This window comes from Schistocerca americana, chromosome 7 (assembly GCF_021461395.2).
Source record: "Schistocerca americana isolate TAMUIC-IGC-003095 chromosome 7, iqSchAmer2.1, whole genome shotgun sequence".
Lineage (NCBI taxonomy): Eukaryota > Metazoa > Arthropoda > Insecta > Orthoptera > Acrididae > Schistocerca > Schistocerca americana.
Window position 1 is genome coordinate 393332681 of NC_060125.1, and position 21200 is coordinate 393353880.

Consider the following 21200-nt stretch of genomic DNA (forward strand, 5'->3'; position numbering starts at 1 on the left):
CTGAAGACCTTAACTTTGGTTTTATTGAGGGAGCTCTCCATATTGTACATTTTTACTCTGGTGTGCAGGTTATGCACTGATCTGTGTAGATTATTAACAGATCCTGCAAAAAGTACCTGGTCACCTGCAAACAGTAACATATCTAGGTCACTTCATCTACCTGGATTCTGCCAAGAGGTTTTTGTCTCTATTCACTGATGATTTTATTTAAATATGAGGGTTGCGCAGAAAGTAATGCACCGCATTTTTTCTCAGCTGTAAACAATGCTAAGAATGCAAATTGTTACGTATGTAATGTTTGAATTCTCCTGAGTGAGCACGCCAAGTTTCTGTCACTTCCAACAGATACCGTAGCTGCGGAACAGTTCCAAAATGCCGTCTGTAGATGATGTATGTTACAAGCAATGTATCATCATTGAATTTCTCACTGCAGATAAAGAAACTGTGGAGAATATTCACAAACATTTTTGCAAAGTCTAGGGAGCACCTGCTGTTGACGGAAGTACAGTTAGTTGCTGGGCACAGAGGGTGAAGCCATCAGAAGTCGGTTTGGTGGAGCTCCACGATTTGCAGCTGTCGGAGAGACGATCCACGGCTGTCACACCTGACATGTTGTAGCGAGTTAATGTTGTCATTGGTGAGGACAGACGCTTTACAACTCAGCAGTTGGTGCTGCATCTATCAATCAGCGAAGAGGAAGTATGGCTGCAATTATCTGCGTTCTTGAATATTCAAAGTGTGTGCAAGATAGGTCCTGGGGTGTCTAACAGTGGATCACAAATTGCCCAGAAAAAAACATTTGTCTTATATTTGGTGCAACATTTTGAAGCTGAGGGGGAGGCCTTCTTGTTCTGGGTTGTGACAGATGTTGAAATCAGAGTTCACCATTTTAAGCCCGAAACAAAATGACAGTCAATGGAATTGTGCCATTCCCACTGAAGAAAAAAATTCAAAGCAACTGCTTCCACTGGTAAGGTCATGATAACCATGTATGTGCTGGGACTGTGAAGGTGTGATTCTCATTGCTGTGATACCAAGAGGCAGTACCATTAATTCCAAAGCATATGTCAACACATTAACAAAACTCAAGACACACTTCTGGCAACTTTGGCTCTGCAGCAACCCAGAAGATGCTTTGCTGCAACATGATAACGCTCGGCCCAACACAAGTCTGAGGACTCCTGAACACATTGCAAAACATGGTTGGACAGTGTTACACCATCCACCCTACAGCCCTGACCCAGCCCCTCAGACTTCTTCTTGTTTGGGCCATTAAAGGATGCCATTCATAGAAGACATTTTGCGGACAATGAGGAGGTTATTCACACAGTGAAGCACTGGCTCTGCCACCAGGACAAGGAGTGGTACTGACAGGCCCTTGTTTCGTGTTGAGGAAGGCCTTTGAACGGTATGGAGTTGAGGAGGTTATTCACACAGTGAAGCACTGGCTCCACCACCAGGACAAGGATGGTACCGACAGGGCATACAGGCCCTTGTTTTGTGTTGGAGGAAGGCCATTGAACGTGATTGAGATTATGTGAAAAAATAGGGGGTGTAACTAAAACACAACTCTTTCATGTGTGTAATTCTCATTATGTTTAATAAAGAATTGCTGGAGAAGCAAAAAAAAAAAAAAAAAAAAAAAAAAAAAAAAAAAAAAAAAGTGGTGCATTATGTTCTGGGCAACCCTCATAGATGTTTAATAGAAATGGTGAGAGACAACATCCTCATCTAACTCCATGCTCAATGTGTTTCCATTTTTACATCTATTGTTCAGTTCTGCCTGAAATCAAAGAGTGTATGTGCTCTAAATTCCTTTTATGATGTGTGTTGGAGTACCACTTTCTGTCCAAAATTTCCAAAGTTTTTGCTTGTTAACTGTGTTCTTTAAACCAATCAAGGTCAGATGTGTTTCTAGGTTGAATTCTTTCCTTTTCTCAGTTAGCATCTTGAGTGTGAAATGGCCATCTTCACATGATCTGTCTTTCTGGAATACATCCTACTCTTCTTACAATAGTAGTTCATAAAAATGTTATTAACTTTGATATTATGAATGCTGGAATAAATTTTACCAGTGTTGAGCAAGCTTATTCCATTGCAGGTTCTGATATCACCTTCTTTATGGTTTTGGATGGCAACTGTCTCTGTCATCTTTGTGATTGAGTTTGTTCCCCAGATCACGTTTATGAAGTTCTGCACCTGTTGTTCTAATATTCTATAACTGACTTTAAAAGTTCCACATTAATGCCATCCTCCCCAGAATATCTGCTACTTTTACTGGATTTCATCTGGTGTGTTAGTGTCTATTAGATATATTTCCTCTTGTCGATATCCAGTTTTATTCTAGGTCTATAGCTCTTGAAAATAATGTTGTCAGATCTCTTTATCATATGAATGTCTGACTTGCACCTTACTTTTCTCTTTAGTTTCTTAATGTTTTTGAATGTTGAGGATTCAATCTTTCTATCTCTTTTTCTAGGTGGTTGGTGAAATGGCCCCATTTTTCACAGTGCCTTTTTCCAGTCTCTCTTTTAGCCACTGCTCATTTCCTTTCCCACTCTGTGAAATCTTATGCTTCCTTTGTTGCCAAATATCACTTACAAGCATTTCTGTCATCTTTGATAACTTTCTTCATATCCTTGACCTAGATATTCAATCTTTGTTTTCTACCGCAATGCTTCTTCATTCCTATGCTTTCATTTGCTGCTGCTTTCAAAATTTGTATCAGGTTTCCCATCATATTTCATCTGTTTCTCCTACTTCATACTTCTATTTTTCTTAATCTGCATTGTTACAGCCATTTTATACTTTTGATCTTCTAATAGCTCCATTCTATAGTGCGGTGGGTTTGACCTACGTGGCTCTCTTATCTTTGTGTTGTCTTTTAGTCATCTGTGTGGAAATCTTGCTGCACCTACCAGAAGGTGATGGTTTGTATCAGTTTTATATGCTTTAAAGACTCTTGTGTCAAGCAACATTCTCAACTTGTTGGTTATAATGTAGTCTACGGTTGATGCTTGTCCTCTTGCAGACAAAGCACATTTGTGAGAGTTCTTGTACAGGAATAATGAGTGCAGCAGAACTGCCCCACAACATTGGTGTTCAGTCTCACCGATGGCCATCTGTTGTAGAATACTAGAATATATTCTGAGCCCAAATACGAGGGCTATCCACAAAGTACATTACGTTTTCATTTGTGTCCGTTAGGGGCGGGGCTAACGCGGCCATCTTGGTGTCATGGCATTCCGCCGCTCAGTCGGCATCCTGCTGTGCTAGTGAGAGGTTCGTGCTGTACTCCGTTGAGTTACTGTGACAGTTTGAAATGTCAGCGTTAATTGAAAATTCCGCGAAGTGTGAAGTGCATGCCGTAATAAGGTTTCTGACTGCAAAAAACTGTACACTGATAGAAATCTATCGGCAGCTTTGTGAAGCGTATGGGGACAACATAATCACTGAAGGTGGAGTGAGTCAATGGGTCATAAAATTTAAAAATGGCCGAACTAATGTTCACGACAAAGAGCGAAGTGGAAGACCCAGCATAGTGACTGCCGAACTTGTCGAAACAGTCGATGCCGTGGTCAGTGAAAACCGTAATTTCACAATAACGGAACTCTCTATGAGTTTTCCACAAATTTCACGAAGTTTGTTGCATGAAATCATTACTGAAAAGCTCGGTTACCACAAGTTTTGTGCAAGATGGATACCAAAAATCTTGACAGAGATTCACAAAAATCAGCGAATGGCTGCAGCTTTAACGTTTTTGGACGCTTACGAGAAAGATGGTGACTCATTACTCGGTCACATCGTTACTGGTGATAAAACACATATTAAGCATGTGAACTGCGAGACAAAATTGCAGTCAATGCAGTGGGGGCACACAAATTCCGCCCAAAAACCCAAGAAATGCATGCAGACAATGTCGGCAAGGAAGGTGATGGCGACTGTCTTTTGGGACAGAAAAGGTGTGATTTTTGTGGATTTCCTGGAAAGAGGCACTACAATAAACTCTCAAAGGTATTGCCAAACTCTGCACAACCTCAGAAGAGCAATAAAAAACAAGTGCAGGGGAAAGTTGAGCTCAAAGATCTTGCTGATCCATGACAACGCCCGGGCCCACACGGCAAATGCCACTCGTGAAGTTCTCGAATCTTTTAAGTGGGAGTTGTTTCCTCATCCGCCGTACAGTCCCGACCTGGCACCGAGCGACTTCCACTTATTCCCAGCAATGAAGAAGTGGTTGGCTATGCAGCGTTATGACGACGACGCACAGCTTCAAGAAGAGGTAACCACATGGTTGAAGGCGCAGGCGGCCGAATTTTATGATGAAGGAACTTCCAAGCTCGTCCATCGCTACGATAAGTGCCTTAATTTAAATGGCAACTATGTAGAAAAATTGTATTTAAGTGCGGCTTTCATCTGTATATAATAAAAAAAATTTCCAATACTTTATTTATTTTTAATTCCAAAACGTAATGTACTTTGTGGATAGCCCTCGTATAATGAGGTTTACACAACATAGTTTCAACCATATTGGATTCCAAAACATTTGTAATGTGAAACCAAACTAGCACTTTTCTCACACGACACGCTGAAAGCCGTGGATCAAGACAACCAGATGAATGAGGTATTTCTTGACTTCTGAAAAGCACTTGACTTGTACCACACTAATTTTTACTAACAAATGTACTATCACATGAAAACAAAATATGTGGCCAGATTGAGGATTTCTCGTTAGGAAGGCCACAGCATGTTATTCAGGATGGAGAGTTGTCGACACAAATATGCTCCAGGGAAGTGTACAGGGACTCATGCTGCTCAGTTTACATGTTAATGGTCTGGCAGACAATATTAATAGTAACCTCAGACTTTTTGCCAATTACGCAGTAATATACTATGGAGTACTGCAGGAAAAAAGTTGCACAGTTATTGACGCATATAAGATTTCAAAGTAGTGCATAGGTTGGCAAGTTTCTTTAAATGTACATAAATTAAAACTGCACACTTCACAAAACAATAGGACTAGTGTGTCATGATTGGAATCAATCAACTCAGGCAAATATTTGGGTAGAACAATTTTTATGGTTACGAAATTGAATGCTCACATAGGTTCGGTTGTATGTAAAGCTGCTGGCAATATTCAGTTCATTGATAGGATACTGGGAAAACGCAATCAGTCCATAAAGGGGACTACGCACATTTTGTGGACACACAGAAAAAGGACTAACGGGGGATAGTTAACATATTCAAAGATTCAGATTTGTTGATTCATGGCAGAGCATCCAGGGGGAAAAAAAAGAAAGGGGGGGGGGGGGGGGGGGAACCACACCTGAATTGGTAGACACTTAAAGATAAAATGCAAATTATCCTGCAGAAGCCAACTTCATGTATCAACCCCTTCTGCATCACTCCCACATACTAATCACAGCAAGCACAAAGGAATTTAAGCAGCCATTCTCCCAGCACTCTATATATGACTTGGATACTGTACCATGCCCTTCACCGTAGTTTGCAGAGCATGTCTGTAGATGCAGAGGTCTGGAATGTGGCCCTGTGTGTGTCGCAGTCATGATATACCAATATATGTCGCAGAACAGAGAAGGGCAGCACAATTGGTCACGGGTTTGTTTAATCTGTGGGAGAGTGTCACAGAGATACTGAAGGAACTGAACAGGAAGACTCTTCAAGATAGATGTAAACTATCACAAGACTGTCTATTAACCAAGTTTCAAGAACCAGTTTTAAATGATTAATCTAGGAATATATTGCAACTCCCCACATAACGCTCACATAGGGATTGTGAGGATAAGATTAGCCTAAGTACTGCATGCACAGAGGCACTCAACAATTATTCTTCCTATGCTCCATATGTGAATGGAACATGAAGAAACCCTAACAAATTGTACAATGGGATTTACCTTCTGCCATGGAACTTACAGTGGTTTGCAGAGTATAGATACAGATGTAGGAAACATCTGGAGGCATTTGAAACATAGTGCTTGAGGTGGATGGAAGAAATCTTGTGGATAGCAAAACGCACAAATGAAGGAACTCTTAAAAGAACGGGGTGGGGGAAATCTCTCTACTGTGAATACAATAGTTTTCTAATTAATTTAATGGTAGGAATGATTCAGGACAAAGTATAGTGCTTTGACAAAGTTCAGCTAAAATTGCCAGGAGGATCTAGACTGCGATACTGAGCAGTTTCATTTTAGAAAATATAAAGACCAGTAGGAAACACAGAAGATTGGAGAAGAATGGCTGCCAGCTAATCTTCAAACTGAGAATTAAGAAGTAGCATTGATAACATTAAGCAGTATAGTGCTAGTTTATAGTTGTGCAGTATATGGATTAAGTTTCTAATATGTGGTTAAAAATATGAAGCAGTCACCAACCTGAAGATAGAACTGAACAAGACAATGCTTTAGTAGGTATGGTGTCCGCCTCGATAGCTGAGTGGTCAGCATGAGGGAATGACATGCTGAGGGGCCCGGGTTCAATTCCCAGCTGGGTCGGAGATTTTCTCCGCTCAGGGACTGGGTGTTATGTTGTTGTCGTCATCGTCATCTCACCCCATCGACGCGCAAGTTGCCAAAGTGACTTCAAATCAAAAGACTTCCACCAGATGACCAGTCTACTTGACAGAAGGCCCTAACCACATGACATTTCCTTTCAGTAGGTATGGTCCTGTGAGAGATGTCATGCTGTTGCCTTTGCCCTTTGAACTGACTTAACCAGTTACAGGGGGGCCTACAGTTTAACATGGATTCTGAAGCAAGATGCAACTTGGCATTTTGCACATTAACAAACACTGACAGAAGTGAAGGAAGTGATAAGTGCTAGATTAAAAACCTAGAAATGACTCGGGATCTAACCCGTGACCTTTGCAGTCTGGCACTTTGCCACTAACACTTATCTTTTGTTAATGTTTATCCTGCCCATTCCACATCCCTGAAGGTTGCCCTCGTTCATATCTACAGATGATGTTAGGTGGACATAAAAATGAATTGGTGTATGCCACAAGAAGGATATTAGTCAAATCATTGCATACTAAAAAAATTCTTCCTCGTGACTACATATATTATTAACTGAAGCTAGAATGATTCATGTTACATATGACAAAGTTCAGCTAAAATTGCAATATGCATCAAATAAATCTAATGAGAAGAAAACTTATTACACTAATTCGAATGAAAATACCAAAGTTTTCAATGCTTCTAAACTACAACATGCTGCTTCTACAGCAAAATAAAACATATGTACTTGAACAGCAGTACTGCAATTGTTAAAATAAATGCCTGACAATGGTCATACATTTGCAACAAGAAACACATCACATCATGTACAATATATTTTATTTTCTAACGCCAATAATATTTTATGTAAAGTACATTAATAGTCTGAACAGATGAAATTAGCTTTGCTTCTTGACAATTCTGTATTAAGCAGCAGATACACAGGCAGCAAATAAACTTGGAAACCAATATAACACATCTTTAACATCTTGCGTGTCAATCCAAGCAAGACCTTCTTTGACCATATAATCAAGTGCTTTTTGAGCACGGTTTCTCTCCCACCGCAACTGATCCTGTAAGTCGGATACAGAGACATTTGCTTTCCCACTATTAGCAGCTTGTTGCAGAACAGCTGTATGGTCCATACTGAGTTCACCTGGTACTGACTGAACTAAGTACTGTCCTTTACCAATTGGTACAACAGAAAATCCGTCTCCAAAAATTCTAAGTTTTTTCGCTGCACTTAGAAGGTCGTCTACTGTAATATCCTGATGCTGTTTATTCTTGCCTCTAGCTTGTATCAAACGGTGTCTTAGTTCGTCTAAACTAATAAGACCACCGTTTTTATAGTTGGTTGCTAAACAGACTTCCACTATTTGTACACTTAGTTCATAGTAAAAGTCGCCAATTCCGAGAACCGACCAGAAGCCTTTGCCGGACGCCAAAGGGTCGACGCCAATTGATGCACACATTTCCTGAAATTGTCTTCTGAATTGGGCATTTTTCTTGATTTCTTTTTTATGTTTGGATGCGAATTCTTCAAGATTTGCTCGGAAAACTTCAAGCTGTTTCGTCATTTGCTCCAACTGATTTTCCTGCAGTTCAGTGCCCTTGTCTTTGTATTTCTCTTGTTCCAGTCTTTGCTTTTGTATAGCACCAACTCCAGCCCGCCTCCTCATTATCAGCTAACTTCTTTTACGTAGACAGTTTAGACGTATTTCCTAATTTTTAATTTGATCCCAAACCACTGGATATTAATGTTCATAAGATAAACATACTTCTTTCACACTTAACTTGGGTATCGCACGTCTCTACAGAAACACATCTCAGTCTACACAACACAACTTCCGGAATGAACTATGAAGGAATTGACTGTTAGTGTTCACTGTTGACACTTTCCAGTCCCGAGTCTTCCTTAAAATAAAAAAAACGCAAGTCAAAGAATTTATAAAAACATCTGACTATCTTGCGTGGTTGACAGCTGCAATGCTAGTGGTGTCTTTGGAGGTGTCTTTGATACTTGTAAATACAGTGTGTATAGGGATTATGGAATTCGTAGTAGCGCAATGTATAAGTGTGTCAGATGTATGAAAATAGTGTTAAGCTCGTGTTGTTATTGGGAAACTAATTAACCATGACTTCAAATTTAAGAGAAAAGTGGCTCGACCACCTAAATAGCACTTGGGTGAATGAAAACTGCGAATATGTAGTAACCGGTCATAATTTAGTATCGCTTTTTAGCCGATTGTTAGCAAATAAAGAAGTCATTTTGACACCAGCATCACATATCAAACCTAATCAAGATGCTGGGTTACCTGATTTTGAATGCGAATCACCAACAGCAGCTGAACTCGACCATCACATAACAAGTTTACTGGCGGCTCAATTAGAGCTTGCCCAACATGTTTGTGCAGATTCATCTTTTTCGTTGGTGTTGATGCACAGGCTGCTGGTTTTGCGTCGAATATTTTATGCAATTTGGGCCAAATATCACGACAAGGACAAGGTATGTGAGAATGACAGTTCTCCTAGACACTTTGTTTTATGTGTTTATAATAGAAGTTTGCGCATTGGATCCATAATAAAGAAATGACAGTTGCCAAGAACGTAAGAAACTGTTAATACTTTGTAGACTACAACCGTATGTACATTTAAATGCAATGGTGTTCAAGCAATAGAGTGTTTTCATTGTTTTGTTCAGTATTGGTTTAGCGACAAGTTGATGTGGTACTTGGGGAACACATTGTTCTCCGTTATTTAATGTATTTACGTATGAGGATACATACTGGCCATTTACAAATGTGAATAGCCTGTTCATTGTAGTTCAGCAATAGGAATTTGTAAATCCTTGTCATGCTATTAATTCCCTGGAGCCATAGTAATGATATGTTATACGATGTTGAACATTGCAGAAACACAAAAATAGAACTGATATACCCACATTCATTCAACTTACCGTGAGTGAGCTGGCCTTCAAGAATGTGGAATAAGTATGATTAAAGAAATAAATTTATTATAATTTTTTGTTCAAGCTCACATTGCATTCCATAAATAAGATTCTTTTGTAATATGAACCAACTCAAATTATAGATAAATGGGCAGAAGCATACACTGAAAACTACTTACGCCAAGTGTACTAACAACTAATTGCAACTAATGCTGATCTGCTCATACAGATAATTGTAGGAATTACTTCTAAATTATGTTCTGTATGTTTGGTTTATTAGGAAAAAAGATTACTTTGATAAAAGCCACTGCTTTCTTTTTTTCTATACCTCAGCTGCTGTTTTCTTCTAGTACTCCAAAGCATTTATGTAACTTAACACTGGTCGTTGTCTATATATATATTGGCAAAGTCAAATCTGGTTAATATAAACATTAGAGTGATGTGAAATGTACATAGCTCAGCTGTTCCAATAAATTTGTAAATTCTGTGGCTAATGGGATATTCTTTTAATCTGTTTCTGAATATCTGGGCTGTCTGATGGTTGTTGGTAACCTGTTATAGACTTTTACGTCAGAGTGTAAAACTCCATACAGAACTGCATAATTTATGGGCAGTTGTTTTTGCTCCTAGTACTGTGGTTACATAATTCATCCTGAATTCACTCATATTGTTGACTACAAATATCATTAGACAGAAAGGGCTGTACATTTAAGAATCTCTAGTTTCTGGAAGAGAGTTCTGCCTGCTGTTCAGTTATGAACTTTACACAGCATTCTTGCTGCATGGTTCTGTGCAATAAATAGTTTTTTGATCCTGGATGGATTATCCCTGAATATTACAGCTTAGTGAAGTACTGAGTGAAAGCATCTCATTTGCAGATCAACAGAAATGCTCAGCTCAACTCATGCACATGATGGTACCTTTTCATTTTATTATCCATCTGTATGCCTACGAATTTCACGTATGTTGCTTCATCTAGTGTACTGTTTCTCAAAGTGGGGTCCACGAGACCTAACCAGGGGGTCCGATATGCATAAAAATTGAAATGCATTGTGATAAAATGGAACTCACAGCTGTTGTGCAAGAATTATTTAAGTATGACATCAGTGTGTGTGCAAGTGCTTGCCCACACACACACACACACACACACACAAGGGAAAAAGTTTTACTGTAGAAAATAGCTATTAGAGACAGTGTTCGTGGAATGTGAGTGGAGATGAATAAACAGCATATGTATACGTACTGATTATACGTACTGATTTGTCCTCAGCCAATTGTTTCCTGAGCTGCTCAACATTCTTTTGTATGGTGATATTTGTTAAGTTCACACTGGATTGATAATTGTAATCGTCTGCAGTGACATGAAAGACTGTTGATGATGTTAAGTCGGATAATGCTTGTGAAAGTGAGCCTTCACAAGCTGCTAGAAGTGAAGTTGAAGGAAAGAACAGAAAACTAGGCAGGAATTGCGATGACTACTTTCGTTATGGATTTACACACATAGGCAGTGATGACAGCTGGTAGCCTCAGTGTGTGTGGTGTTATGAAATACTGGTCAATGAAAACATGAAACTTGTTACTTTTCGAAGTCAATTGGATAAGAAACATGAGGGACACATTGGTAGGTCAAAAGATTTTTTTATTTTTAAATAAATACCCTCAGGGAGATGAAATGCAGTAAAAATGTAATGTCAGAGACTGCAGTGGTTGGTAATACTAATGTGAAATCTACTTTAGCTTCATATCATGTATCATTGATAATTGATACATCTAGGAATCCCTATACAGTTGTGGAAAATTTAATCTTATCAGCTGCGAAAGTTGTGTGAAATTATGATAAGTGATACAGCTGCTAAGGAAATATACTAAATGCCCCATTCAAATGACACGATTAAAACAATAATTGACAATATGTCTTTCAATGTGAAAGAACAGTTAATTTCAAAAATTCAGTGTAGCTAATGTTATTCATTACAACTTGATGAAAGCAAGATGGAAAAGCAAATCTGTTGATTTTCATCTGTATTGAGTGTAAACAGACAGGAGCTGTTGTTTTCTACAGAGGTTCTTCGAACAATGACAGAAGATGTGTGCTGTGCACTTAATGAGCTTATGATAAACAATGATATTAGGTGGGATAAATGTGTAGTTGTCACTACGGGCAGAGCATGTGCTCTTACAGGTTCGAAGACAGACTTAACGGCTCCAGTGAAACCTTTAGCACCAGAAGTAAAGTGTATTCATTGCTTCATACACAGAGAAGTTTTAGCAGTGAGAAAAATACCTGAGTATTTGAAATGTGTTCTGGTTGAAGTAACAAAACTTGTTAACTTCATTAAATTGCATTCTCTAAACTCCTGTCTTTTCACTGTTTTACATGAAGAAATTGGCAGTAGACACACTCAACTTTTCTTACATACTGAAGTGCATTGGCTGTCATTTTTTTGAGCTGCCTGATGAAGTATGCATGTTTCCTTTAGACAAGAAATCCTCTTTATGAAGCGAGAAATTGTGTGATTTTGATTTGTTGAGAAAACTGGCCTATTTGGTGTGGAACTTCCCCAATGAACTTAGATCTTAACATTTCCCAGGTTGAGAGTAAAGTTCTACATCTACATTTATACTCCGCAAGCCACCCAGCGGAGTGTGGTGGAGGGCACTTTATGTGCCAGTGTCATTAACTCTCTTTCCTGTTCCAGTCGCGTATGGTTCGTGGGAAGAACGACTATCTGAAAGCCTCCGTGCGCGCTCTAATCTCTCTAATTTTACATTCGTGATCTCCTCGGGAGTTATAAGTAGGGGGAAGCAATATATTCAATACCTCATCCAGAAACGCACCTTCTCGAAACCTGGCGAGCAAGCTACACCGCGATGCCGAACGCCTCTCTTGCAGAGTCTGCCACTTGAGTTAGTTAAACATCTCCGTAACGCTATCACGGTTACCAAATAACCCTGTGACGAAACGCGCCGCTCTTCTTTGGATCTTCTCTATCTCCTCCGTCAACCCGATCTGGTACGGATCCCACACTGATGAGCAATACTCAAGTATAGGTCGAACGATTGTTTTGTAAGCCACCTCCTTTGTTGATGGACTACATTTTCAAAGGACTCTCCCAATGAATCTCAACCTGGTACCCGCCTTACCAACAATTAATTTTATATGATCATTCCACTTCAAATCGTTCCGCACGCATACTCCCAGATATTTTACAGAAGTAACTGCTACCAGTGTTTGTTCCACTATCATATAATCATACAATAAAGGATCTTTCTTTCTATGTATTCGCAATACATTACATTTGTCTATGTTAAGGGTCAGTTGCCACTCCCTGCACCAAGTGCCTATCCGTTGCAGATCTTCCTGCATTTCGCTACAATTTTCTAATGCTGCAACTTCTCTGTATACTACAGCATCATCCGTGAAAAGCCGCATGGAACTTCCGACACTATCTACTAGGTCATTTATATATATTGTGAAAAGCAATGGTCCCATAACACTCGCCTGTGGCACGCCAGAGGTTACTTTAACGTCTGTAGACGTCTCTCCATTGATAACAACATGCTGTGTTCTGTTTACTAAAAACTCTTCAATCCAGCCACACAGCTGGTCTGATATTCCGTAGGCTCTTACTTTGTTTATCAGGCGACAGTGCGGAACAGTATCGAACGCCTTCCGGAAGTCAAGAAAAATAGTATCTACCTGGGAGCCTGTATGTAATATTTTCTGGGTCTCATGAACAAATAAAGCGAGTTGGGTCTCACATGATTGCTGTTTCCGGAATCCATGTTGATTCCTACATAGTAGATTCTGGGTTTCCAAAAACGACATGATACTCGAGCAAAAAACACTTCCTAAAATTCTACAACAGATCGACGTCAGAGATATAGGTCTATAGTTTTGCGCATCTGCTCGACGACCCTTCTTGAAGACTGGGACTACCTGTGCTCTTTTCCAATCATTTGGAACCTTCCGTTCCTCTAGAGACTTGCCCCCCTTCTAACAGCCGTGTACCGCAAGTTCTTTCGCGTACTCTGTGTAGAATCGAATTGGTATCCCGTCAGGTCCAGTGGACTTTCCTCTATTGAGTGATTCCAGTTGCTTTTCTATTCCTTGGACACTTATTTCGATGTCAGCCATTTTTTCGTTTGTGCGAGGATTTAGAGAAGGAACTGCAGTGCGGTCTTCCTCTGTGAAACAGCTGTGGAAAAAGGTGTTTAGTATTTCAGCTTTACGCGTGTCATCCTCTGTTTCAATGCCATCATCATCCCGGAGTGTCTGGATATGCTGTTTCGAGCCACTTACTGATTTAACGTTAGACCAGAACTTCCTAGGATTTTCTGTCAAGTCGGTACATAGAATTTTACTTTCGAATTCACTGAACGCTTCACGCATAGCCCTCCTTACGCTAACTTTGACATCGTTTAGCTTCTGTTTGTCTGAGACGTTTTGGCTGCATTTAAACTTGGAGTGAAGCTCTCTTTGCTTTAGCAGTAGTTTCCTAACTTTGTTGTTGTACCACGGTGGGTTTTTCCCGTCCCTCGGCACGTACCTGTCTAAAACACATTTTACGATTGCCTTGAACTTTTTCCATAAACACTCAACATTGTCAGTGTCGGAACAGACAATTTCGTTTTGATCTGTTAGGTAGTCTGAAATCTGCCTTCTATTACTCTTGCTAAACAGATAAACCTTCCTCCCTTTTTTTATATTCCTATTAACTTCCATATTCGGGGGTGCTGCAACGGCCTTATGATCACTGATTCCCTGTTCTGCACATACAGAGTCGAAAAGTTCAGGTCTGTTTGTTATCAGTAGGTCCAAGATGTTATCTCCACGAGTCGATTCTCTGTTTAATTGCTCGAGTTAATTTTCGGATAGTGCACTCAGTATAATGTCACTCGATGCTCTGTCCCTACCACCCGTCCTAAACATCTGAGTGTCCCAGTCTATATCTGGTAAATTGAAATCTCCACCTAAGACTATAACATGCTGAGAAAATTTATGTGAAATGTATTCCAAATTTTCTCTCAGTTGTTCTGCCACTAATGCTGCTGAGACGGGAGGTCGGTAAAAGGAGACAATTATTAACCTAGCTCGGTTGTTGAGTGTAACCTCCACCCATAATAATTCACAGGAATTATCCACTTCTACTTCACTACAGGTTGCATGCAATCTATCCTTTCTAAACACCGTCTGTGCCTTTGTAAAAATTTCGGCAGAATTTATCTCTGGCTTCAGCCAGCTTTCTGTACCTATAACGATTTCAGCTTCGGTGCTTTCTATCAGCGCTTGAAGTTCCGGTACTTTACCAATGCAGCTTCGACAGTTTACAATTACAATACCGATTGCTGCTTGGTCCCTGCATGTCCTGACTTTGCCCCGCACCTGTTGAGGCTGTTGCCCTTTCTGTACTTGCCCAAGGCCATCTAACCTAAAAAACCACCCAGCCCACGCCACACGACCCCAGTTACCCGAGTAGCCGCTTGTTGCATGTAGTGGACTCCTGACCTATCCAGCGGAACCCGAAACCCCACCATCGTATGGCGCAAGTCGAGGAATATGCAGCCCACACGGTCGCAGAACCGTCTCAGCCTCTGATTCAGACCCTCCACTCGGCTCTGTACCAAAGGTCTGCAGTCAGTCCTGTCGACGATGCTGCAGATGGTGAGCTCTGCTTTCATCCCGTTAGCGAGACTGGCAGTCTTCACCAAGTCAGATAGCCGCTGGAAGCTAGAGAGGATTTCCTCCGATCCATAGCGACACACATCATTGGTGCCGACATGAGCGACCACCTGCAGGTGGGTGCACCCTGTATCCTTCATGGCATCCGGAAGGACCCTTTCCACATCTGGAATGACTCCCCCCGGTATGCACACGGAGTGCACATTGGTTTTCTTCCCCTCTCTTGCTGCCATATCCCTAAGGTGCCCCATTACGCGCCTGACATTGGAGCTCCCAACTACCAGTAAGCCCACCCTCTGCGACCGCCCGGATCTTGCCGACTGAGGGGCAACCTCTGGAACAGGACAAGCAGCCATGTCAGGCCGAAGATCAATATCAGCCTGAGACAGAGCCTGAAACCGGTTCGTCAGACAAACTGGAGAGGCCTTCCGTTCAGCCCTCCGGAATGTCTTTCGCCCCCTGCCACACCTTTAGACGACCTCCCACTCTAAGCTACAATTGAAGCTACAATTAAGAAACTGCAGCTGTCGACAGTTAGTTAATTAGTATGAGTATGAAATAATAAATATTCATTCTTTCCAGTGCTCAAGGACTTTGTTGACTCTTCAGATGAAAAACTCTCTGCTGAAGTGCATAGAACACTTGTAGGACACTTGAGAGTATTCGCTGCAAGTTTTCGAAACCCTTTCACTGTCCCACAACCTGGTAATTGTTGGACTGAAAATCCTTTCACTAATGTAGAAATCCATGGCATAAAGGTGTGAATCTCTCTGACACAGAAAAAGAACAGCTATTTTAACTATCCTGCGATACTTCATTTAAATAAACTTTGTAACTTTTGGTTGCATGTGCACTGTAAATATGAAGACTGTTCTAAAAAGGCATTGCAACATGTGATACTTTTTCTTACCTCTTACTCATGTGAGCAGACCTTTTCCGCTGTTTGCTGTATTAAAACCCTAGAGCGAAATCACCTTAATGTATAATCAGACCTTAAGATTATGGTGACAAAATTTATTATGGATTTCAGTGAAATTATGGAAAAACACAAAGAATTTCATTATTCCCATTAATAACCCCTCATTTGAGAACATTGTTTATCAAGTGGATTTCCTTAAAAAGAAAAGACACTGATTTCAGTTACTGTACTTACTGTGTTGTTCTGTCTTACTGTGGTTCATATATTAATGTACTGTTACTGTATTGCTCTAAGTTACTGTATTTCCAATCGAAATTTTGATCACTAGGCAACAATCTCTACCTTTAGAATAAATTACTTATTGGATTATTTTTCTTGATTTTTTTCTTGTCAATGGTAATTCTAATTAGTATATTTTTTAATACCATGTGAAGTTTCAGGCAGCATTGCAAGGGGGTCCTCAGATCACTTTCTGAGTAAATAGCGGGTCCGCGTTGTTGGAAAATATGAGAACCGCTGATCTAGTGTATGCTAGTTGGTTTTCCGCTTCTGCTACCTACATATACATGTACATCTGTACTTTGCAAATCAGTGTGAAATGTATGACAGAGGGTACGCCCCATTGAACCATTTATTAGTGTTTCCTCCTGTTCCATTCACATATGAAGTGTGGGAAGAATGTTTGTTGAAATGCCTCTGTATGTGTTTCCTGTATTTATTCTGATCTTATCCTCATGTTCCCTATGTGAGTATCTTGTCCTCATGAACCCTATGTGAGTGATACAAAAGGGTTACAGCAATTCCTATACTCATCATTTAAAGCCAGTTCTTGAAACTTTGTTGGTAGACTTTCTTGGAATAGTTCATGTCTATCTTCAATAGTCTGCGTGATCAGTTTCTTCGGCGACTCCATGACACACTTCCACGGGTAGTGACCTCTGTATATATTCAATATCCCCTATTAGTCCTGTTTGGTATGGCTCACACACACTTGAGCAGTATTCAAGAATAGGTTGCACTAGCAATTTGTAGGTAATCTCCTTTGTAGATTGCTTGCACTTCCCCAGTATTCAACCAGTAAACCAAAGTCTACCACCTGCTTCACCCATAACTGGGCCTATGTGATCATCCTGCTGTATATCCCTACAAAGTGCTAACACCCAGGTGTGACTCATTGCTATTACAATCATAGGACACCACATTTTTTTTCATTTTGTGAAGTGCACAGTTTTACATTTCTAAACATTTAAAGAAAGTTGCCAGTCTTTACACCACTTTGAAATCTTATCAATACCAGACAGAATATTTATGCAGCTTGTTTCTGACAGTACTTCATTACAGATAACTACATCATCTGCAAATAGTCTGAAGTTACTATTAATATTGTCTCCCAGGTAATTAATATACAACATGAACAGCAAGGGTCTCGCACACTTTCCTGGGGTACACCCAAAGTTACTTCTACATCTGGTGGTGACTCGCCTTCCAAGATAGCATACTGCATCCTTCCTACCAAAAAGTCTTCAATCCAGTCTCAAATTTCACTTGATACACCATATTAATGTACTTTTAACACTAAGCATAGGTGTGGTGCTGAGTCAAATGCTTTTGGGAAATCAAGAAATACTGCATCTGCCTGGCTGCCTTGGTCAAAAGTTTTTAGTATCAATGGAAAATCCTGGTGGAATGTAACAATATTATGAAAAGGAAAGTTGCTACTCATCATACAGTGGAGATGCTGAGTCGCAGATAGGAACAACCAAAAGACTCACAAGTAAGCTTTTGGCCAGTACGGCTTTCATCAAAAATAGATCACACACACAGACACACGTGCGCGCAATGCAACTCAAGCGCACATGACTGCAGTCTCTCGCAACTGAAGCCACACAGGTTTTTAGTATGAAGTTTTTAGTATGTCATGTGAGTAAAGTGTGAGTTGGACTTCACATTATTGATGTTTTCAGAATCCATGTTCATTCTGTTCAAGATATCTCCTTATGTTTGAGCTCAGAATATGTTCTACGATCCTACAACAAATCACTGTCAAAGATATTGTGCAATAGTTTCGTGGATCAACTATTGGGTATGTTTTTTTGTTCGAGGGATCTACAGTGGGTTATAGTTAGGAGTCGGTTAATTCAGCTGCAAATTCGTTATAGAATCTAACAGGAATTCCATCAGGCCTTGGAGCTTTGTTCAGTTTTAATGATCTCAGCTGTTTCTCAACACCACTGACACTAATACTTATTTCTCTTGTCTTTTCATGGTATGAGGATTAAATTGGGGTAATTCTCATGCGCTTTCCTTTGTAAAGGGACATTAAAAACTGAGTTAAGTATTTCAGCTTTTGCTTCGATGCCCTCAATTTCAGTTCCTGTGTCTTTGGCTAGGGACTGAACACTTAACTTTGATGCCACCAATGGCCTTCACATATGAATAGATCATTGTGTTTTGTGAAAGTTCATTTGAGAATATTCTACTTCAGTAATCATAGAAGACTTCACACATTGCTCTTTTGACAGCCAAATGCATTTTATTTCACATCTATGTACCTATACTCCTATGTTTTGTTTTACACATATTATCCAGTAGCCTTTGTTTCTTTAGAAGTTTCTTTACAGTGACTGTGTACCATGGAGGGTCCACCCATTATGCAATATTCTACTGGGGTACATATCTTTCCTGTGCATGGTCAACTATTCTTTTAAACTTGAGCCATAATTCCTCTACATGCTCTGTCCTGTGCTGAAAGTTTCAAGTTCCTTATTGAGATATGTCATTACTGACTTTTTATCCAGTTTAATGAACTCTTCTCTCTTTCTGCTTATTTTAATTACCCTTAATATTTTGGTAATCATTGTTGCCACAACCACATCATTTTCAATGATGCCTCTTTCATTGTGGACATCTTCAAAGAGTTCAGATCTGTTTGTTGCAATTAGATCCAATATATTTCCATTGTGAGTGGGGTTGCTAACTAACTGTTCTAGGTAGATTTCAGAGAAGGCATTTAGTAATGTTTCTCAGGATGTTTTATCATGTCCACCACCAACAAAACTGTAATTTTCCCAGTAAATTGTTGTCTGATTAATATCTCCACCAATGGTTACAGTGTGACCGGGGAAATTACATATGAGCGAAATGAGGTTTTTTCGAACATTTTCAGTTATATCGGCAGATGAATCTGGTGGGTGACAGAAGAATCCAGTTACCATTTTATACCCACCCCTCATTCTGAGTCTTGCCCAAACAGTCTCAAATGCAGCTTCAATTTTTGTCTCGTTGGATTTGATTTTCTTGTCTCCTGTGACAAATACACCACCTCCATTTCTCATTGCCCAACAGGTCGTCATGATTTGTTGGGAAATGCGTAATATGTGTGTCTGTAAAATTAATACAAAATTTATCACAGGCATTAGAATGTATACATAGTAAATTGTACAAGTTAATTCCCTGGCTACTATAGCCAATGGTTGTGAGAGGAAGATGAACTTGCTTAGTTTATTGTCGCACGGAGGGTTTGCAGGTGTCAGATGTCACATAGTGTTCACATAATGTGACTTGTTAGTATACATCAGTTTATTCTCATGACAGTTTTGTGACTGTAGAAGAGCAGCTTCTTTAGACATCTTTTTAATTGTCTCTTATTAATGACAGATACATACAGCTGCTGGCAAATTTTTGAAAATGTCTGTTCCTGAACAATGGACTTCTTTCTGGATGGCAGTAAATGGCCTCGGACTTTTATGTAGATTGTTCTTATATCAGGCTATCATACCACACATTAAAATGTTGCTTTGAAAAATAAGATATGTAATAATTACAATAAGTATCGTTAAAAAACAAATATAAATAGAAACCTTAGTTGGTATACCCCCAGTTTTCAATAGATTTTTGCAAGACTTATTGAATTCACATCACAAATAATTAATGATACATGTTTTTAGACACAGTAAGCTCAAGTTTGGCTTAGTAAGTTACCCACAAATAGGATACTGTATGGAGCAAAAGTGAGCATTTTCGTGAAGGTATAATCTTCTGGGTTGTTGGGTCATACCGTATTTCTTCTATAAGATTAGCATTTTGAGACCTCTGCTAGGATCTTCTTCAGGGTTTTGTGGTGTCTACGGTTGACTGTACATTGTCAAGGACTAGTGTTGCATTCCCCTTATAAAGGGGGAGTTTTCCTGTGCTTTTGCTGGAGAAATGGGATTTTTGGGCAAAGTTCCTGTGGCTACATTGGTGTGACATTGTCATTCGATAGTAAATGATGTTTCCCAGGCCATGGTACAGAAGTAAATTTATTGGCTGAAATTCTTGTGACTACCATTGGTGCATCATCGTCATTGGATAGAATGGGATTTTCTGCATTTATGCTAGAGAAGAGTTATTGACTAAAATTCTTCCTGCTGCTATTGGTGGACCACTACCATTGATAGAAGTGAAATGGGCAGAGCAAGAAAGGTGGAATCTTTACCAAAAGTATTGCTGTCTGCAGAGGTGGCTTCCTAGACATTGCTTGTATTGCTCGCACACTGTGGTCTCATATTTGCTTCCTTGGTGGCAGAGAACCACGAAGCTGGAAGTCTACGGCCGTCCTCTCCATTGAAGCTATATTCACTCTTAGAAATTTCAATTGGTTCTCAGACTTTTTTTCTATAAATGTTGGTTTCCTTAGCCAACACACATACACTATTGAAATCAATGTAAAGGCAACAGTACTCATGATGATCCACTGTTACAGATTTTACACATTGTTCTAGCTGCATGTAGCATTCATGTTCGTTAATACGTTCCGAAACAGTCTTGCTGTTTCAGGTACATACATTTTGCTGCAGCAGAACTTCATGTCATAGATGCCTGCATTGTGGAGGTAATGAGATGGATTCATTTTACTCCAGAAAAAGTTCTGAAGAAATATGTGATCAGTAACCCCAGAAACAAATGGTATCTTACCAGAGTGAGAAGGTGGTTTCTCAACATTTTTTTAGCATAATTAATATTCTGTTCAAAAGCCCTGTCTTTGGACAAACTGTCGTCATTATTGGCCTTCAGTACCTTCCTTAAGGAATCCAACAACTGCTGTTATCACTGATGTGGAAGACATTTGAAGACAGCGTGTTGAGCACTGATTGCTTC

The 21200-nt window shown here is 39.8% G+C and overlaps 2 protein-coding genes across 2 annotated transcripts in view; one reads left to right on the plus strand and one right to left on the minus strand.

The window, feature by feature from the left end:
- Nucleotides 1-7335: 7335 nt before the first annotated feature.
- On the minus strand, nt 7336-8396 carry LOC124622232 (vacuolar-sorting protein SNF8). Its single transcript, XM_047147886.1, has one exon. The coding sequence runs from the start codon at nt 8189-8191 to the stop codon at nt 7439-7441; it is 753 nt and encodes a 250-aa protein (XP_047003842.1). The 5' UTR covers nt 8192-8396; the 3' UTR covers nt 7336-7438.
- A 163-nt stretch (nt 8397-8559) lies between these two features.
- Nucleotides 8560-21200, plus strand: part of LOC124621816 (probable E3 ubiquitin-protein ligase HERC1) — a 766600-nt gene continuing 753959 nt past the window's right edge. The window contains exon 1 of the mRNA XM_047147255.1: nt 8560-9018. Coding sequence (XP_047003211.1) covers nt 8647-9018 — 372 coding nt within the window. The 5' untranslated portion in view covers nt 8560-8646. The remainder of the gene's footprint in view (nt 9019-21200) is intronic.

Excerpts from the sequence above, each read along its gene's own strand:
- LOC124622232 (XM_047147886.1), bottom strand. The coding sequence starts at position 8,191 with ATGAGGAGGCGGGCTGGAGTTGGTGCTATACAAAAGCAAAGACTGGAA.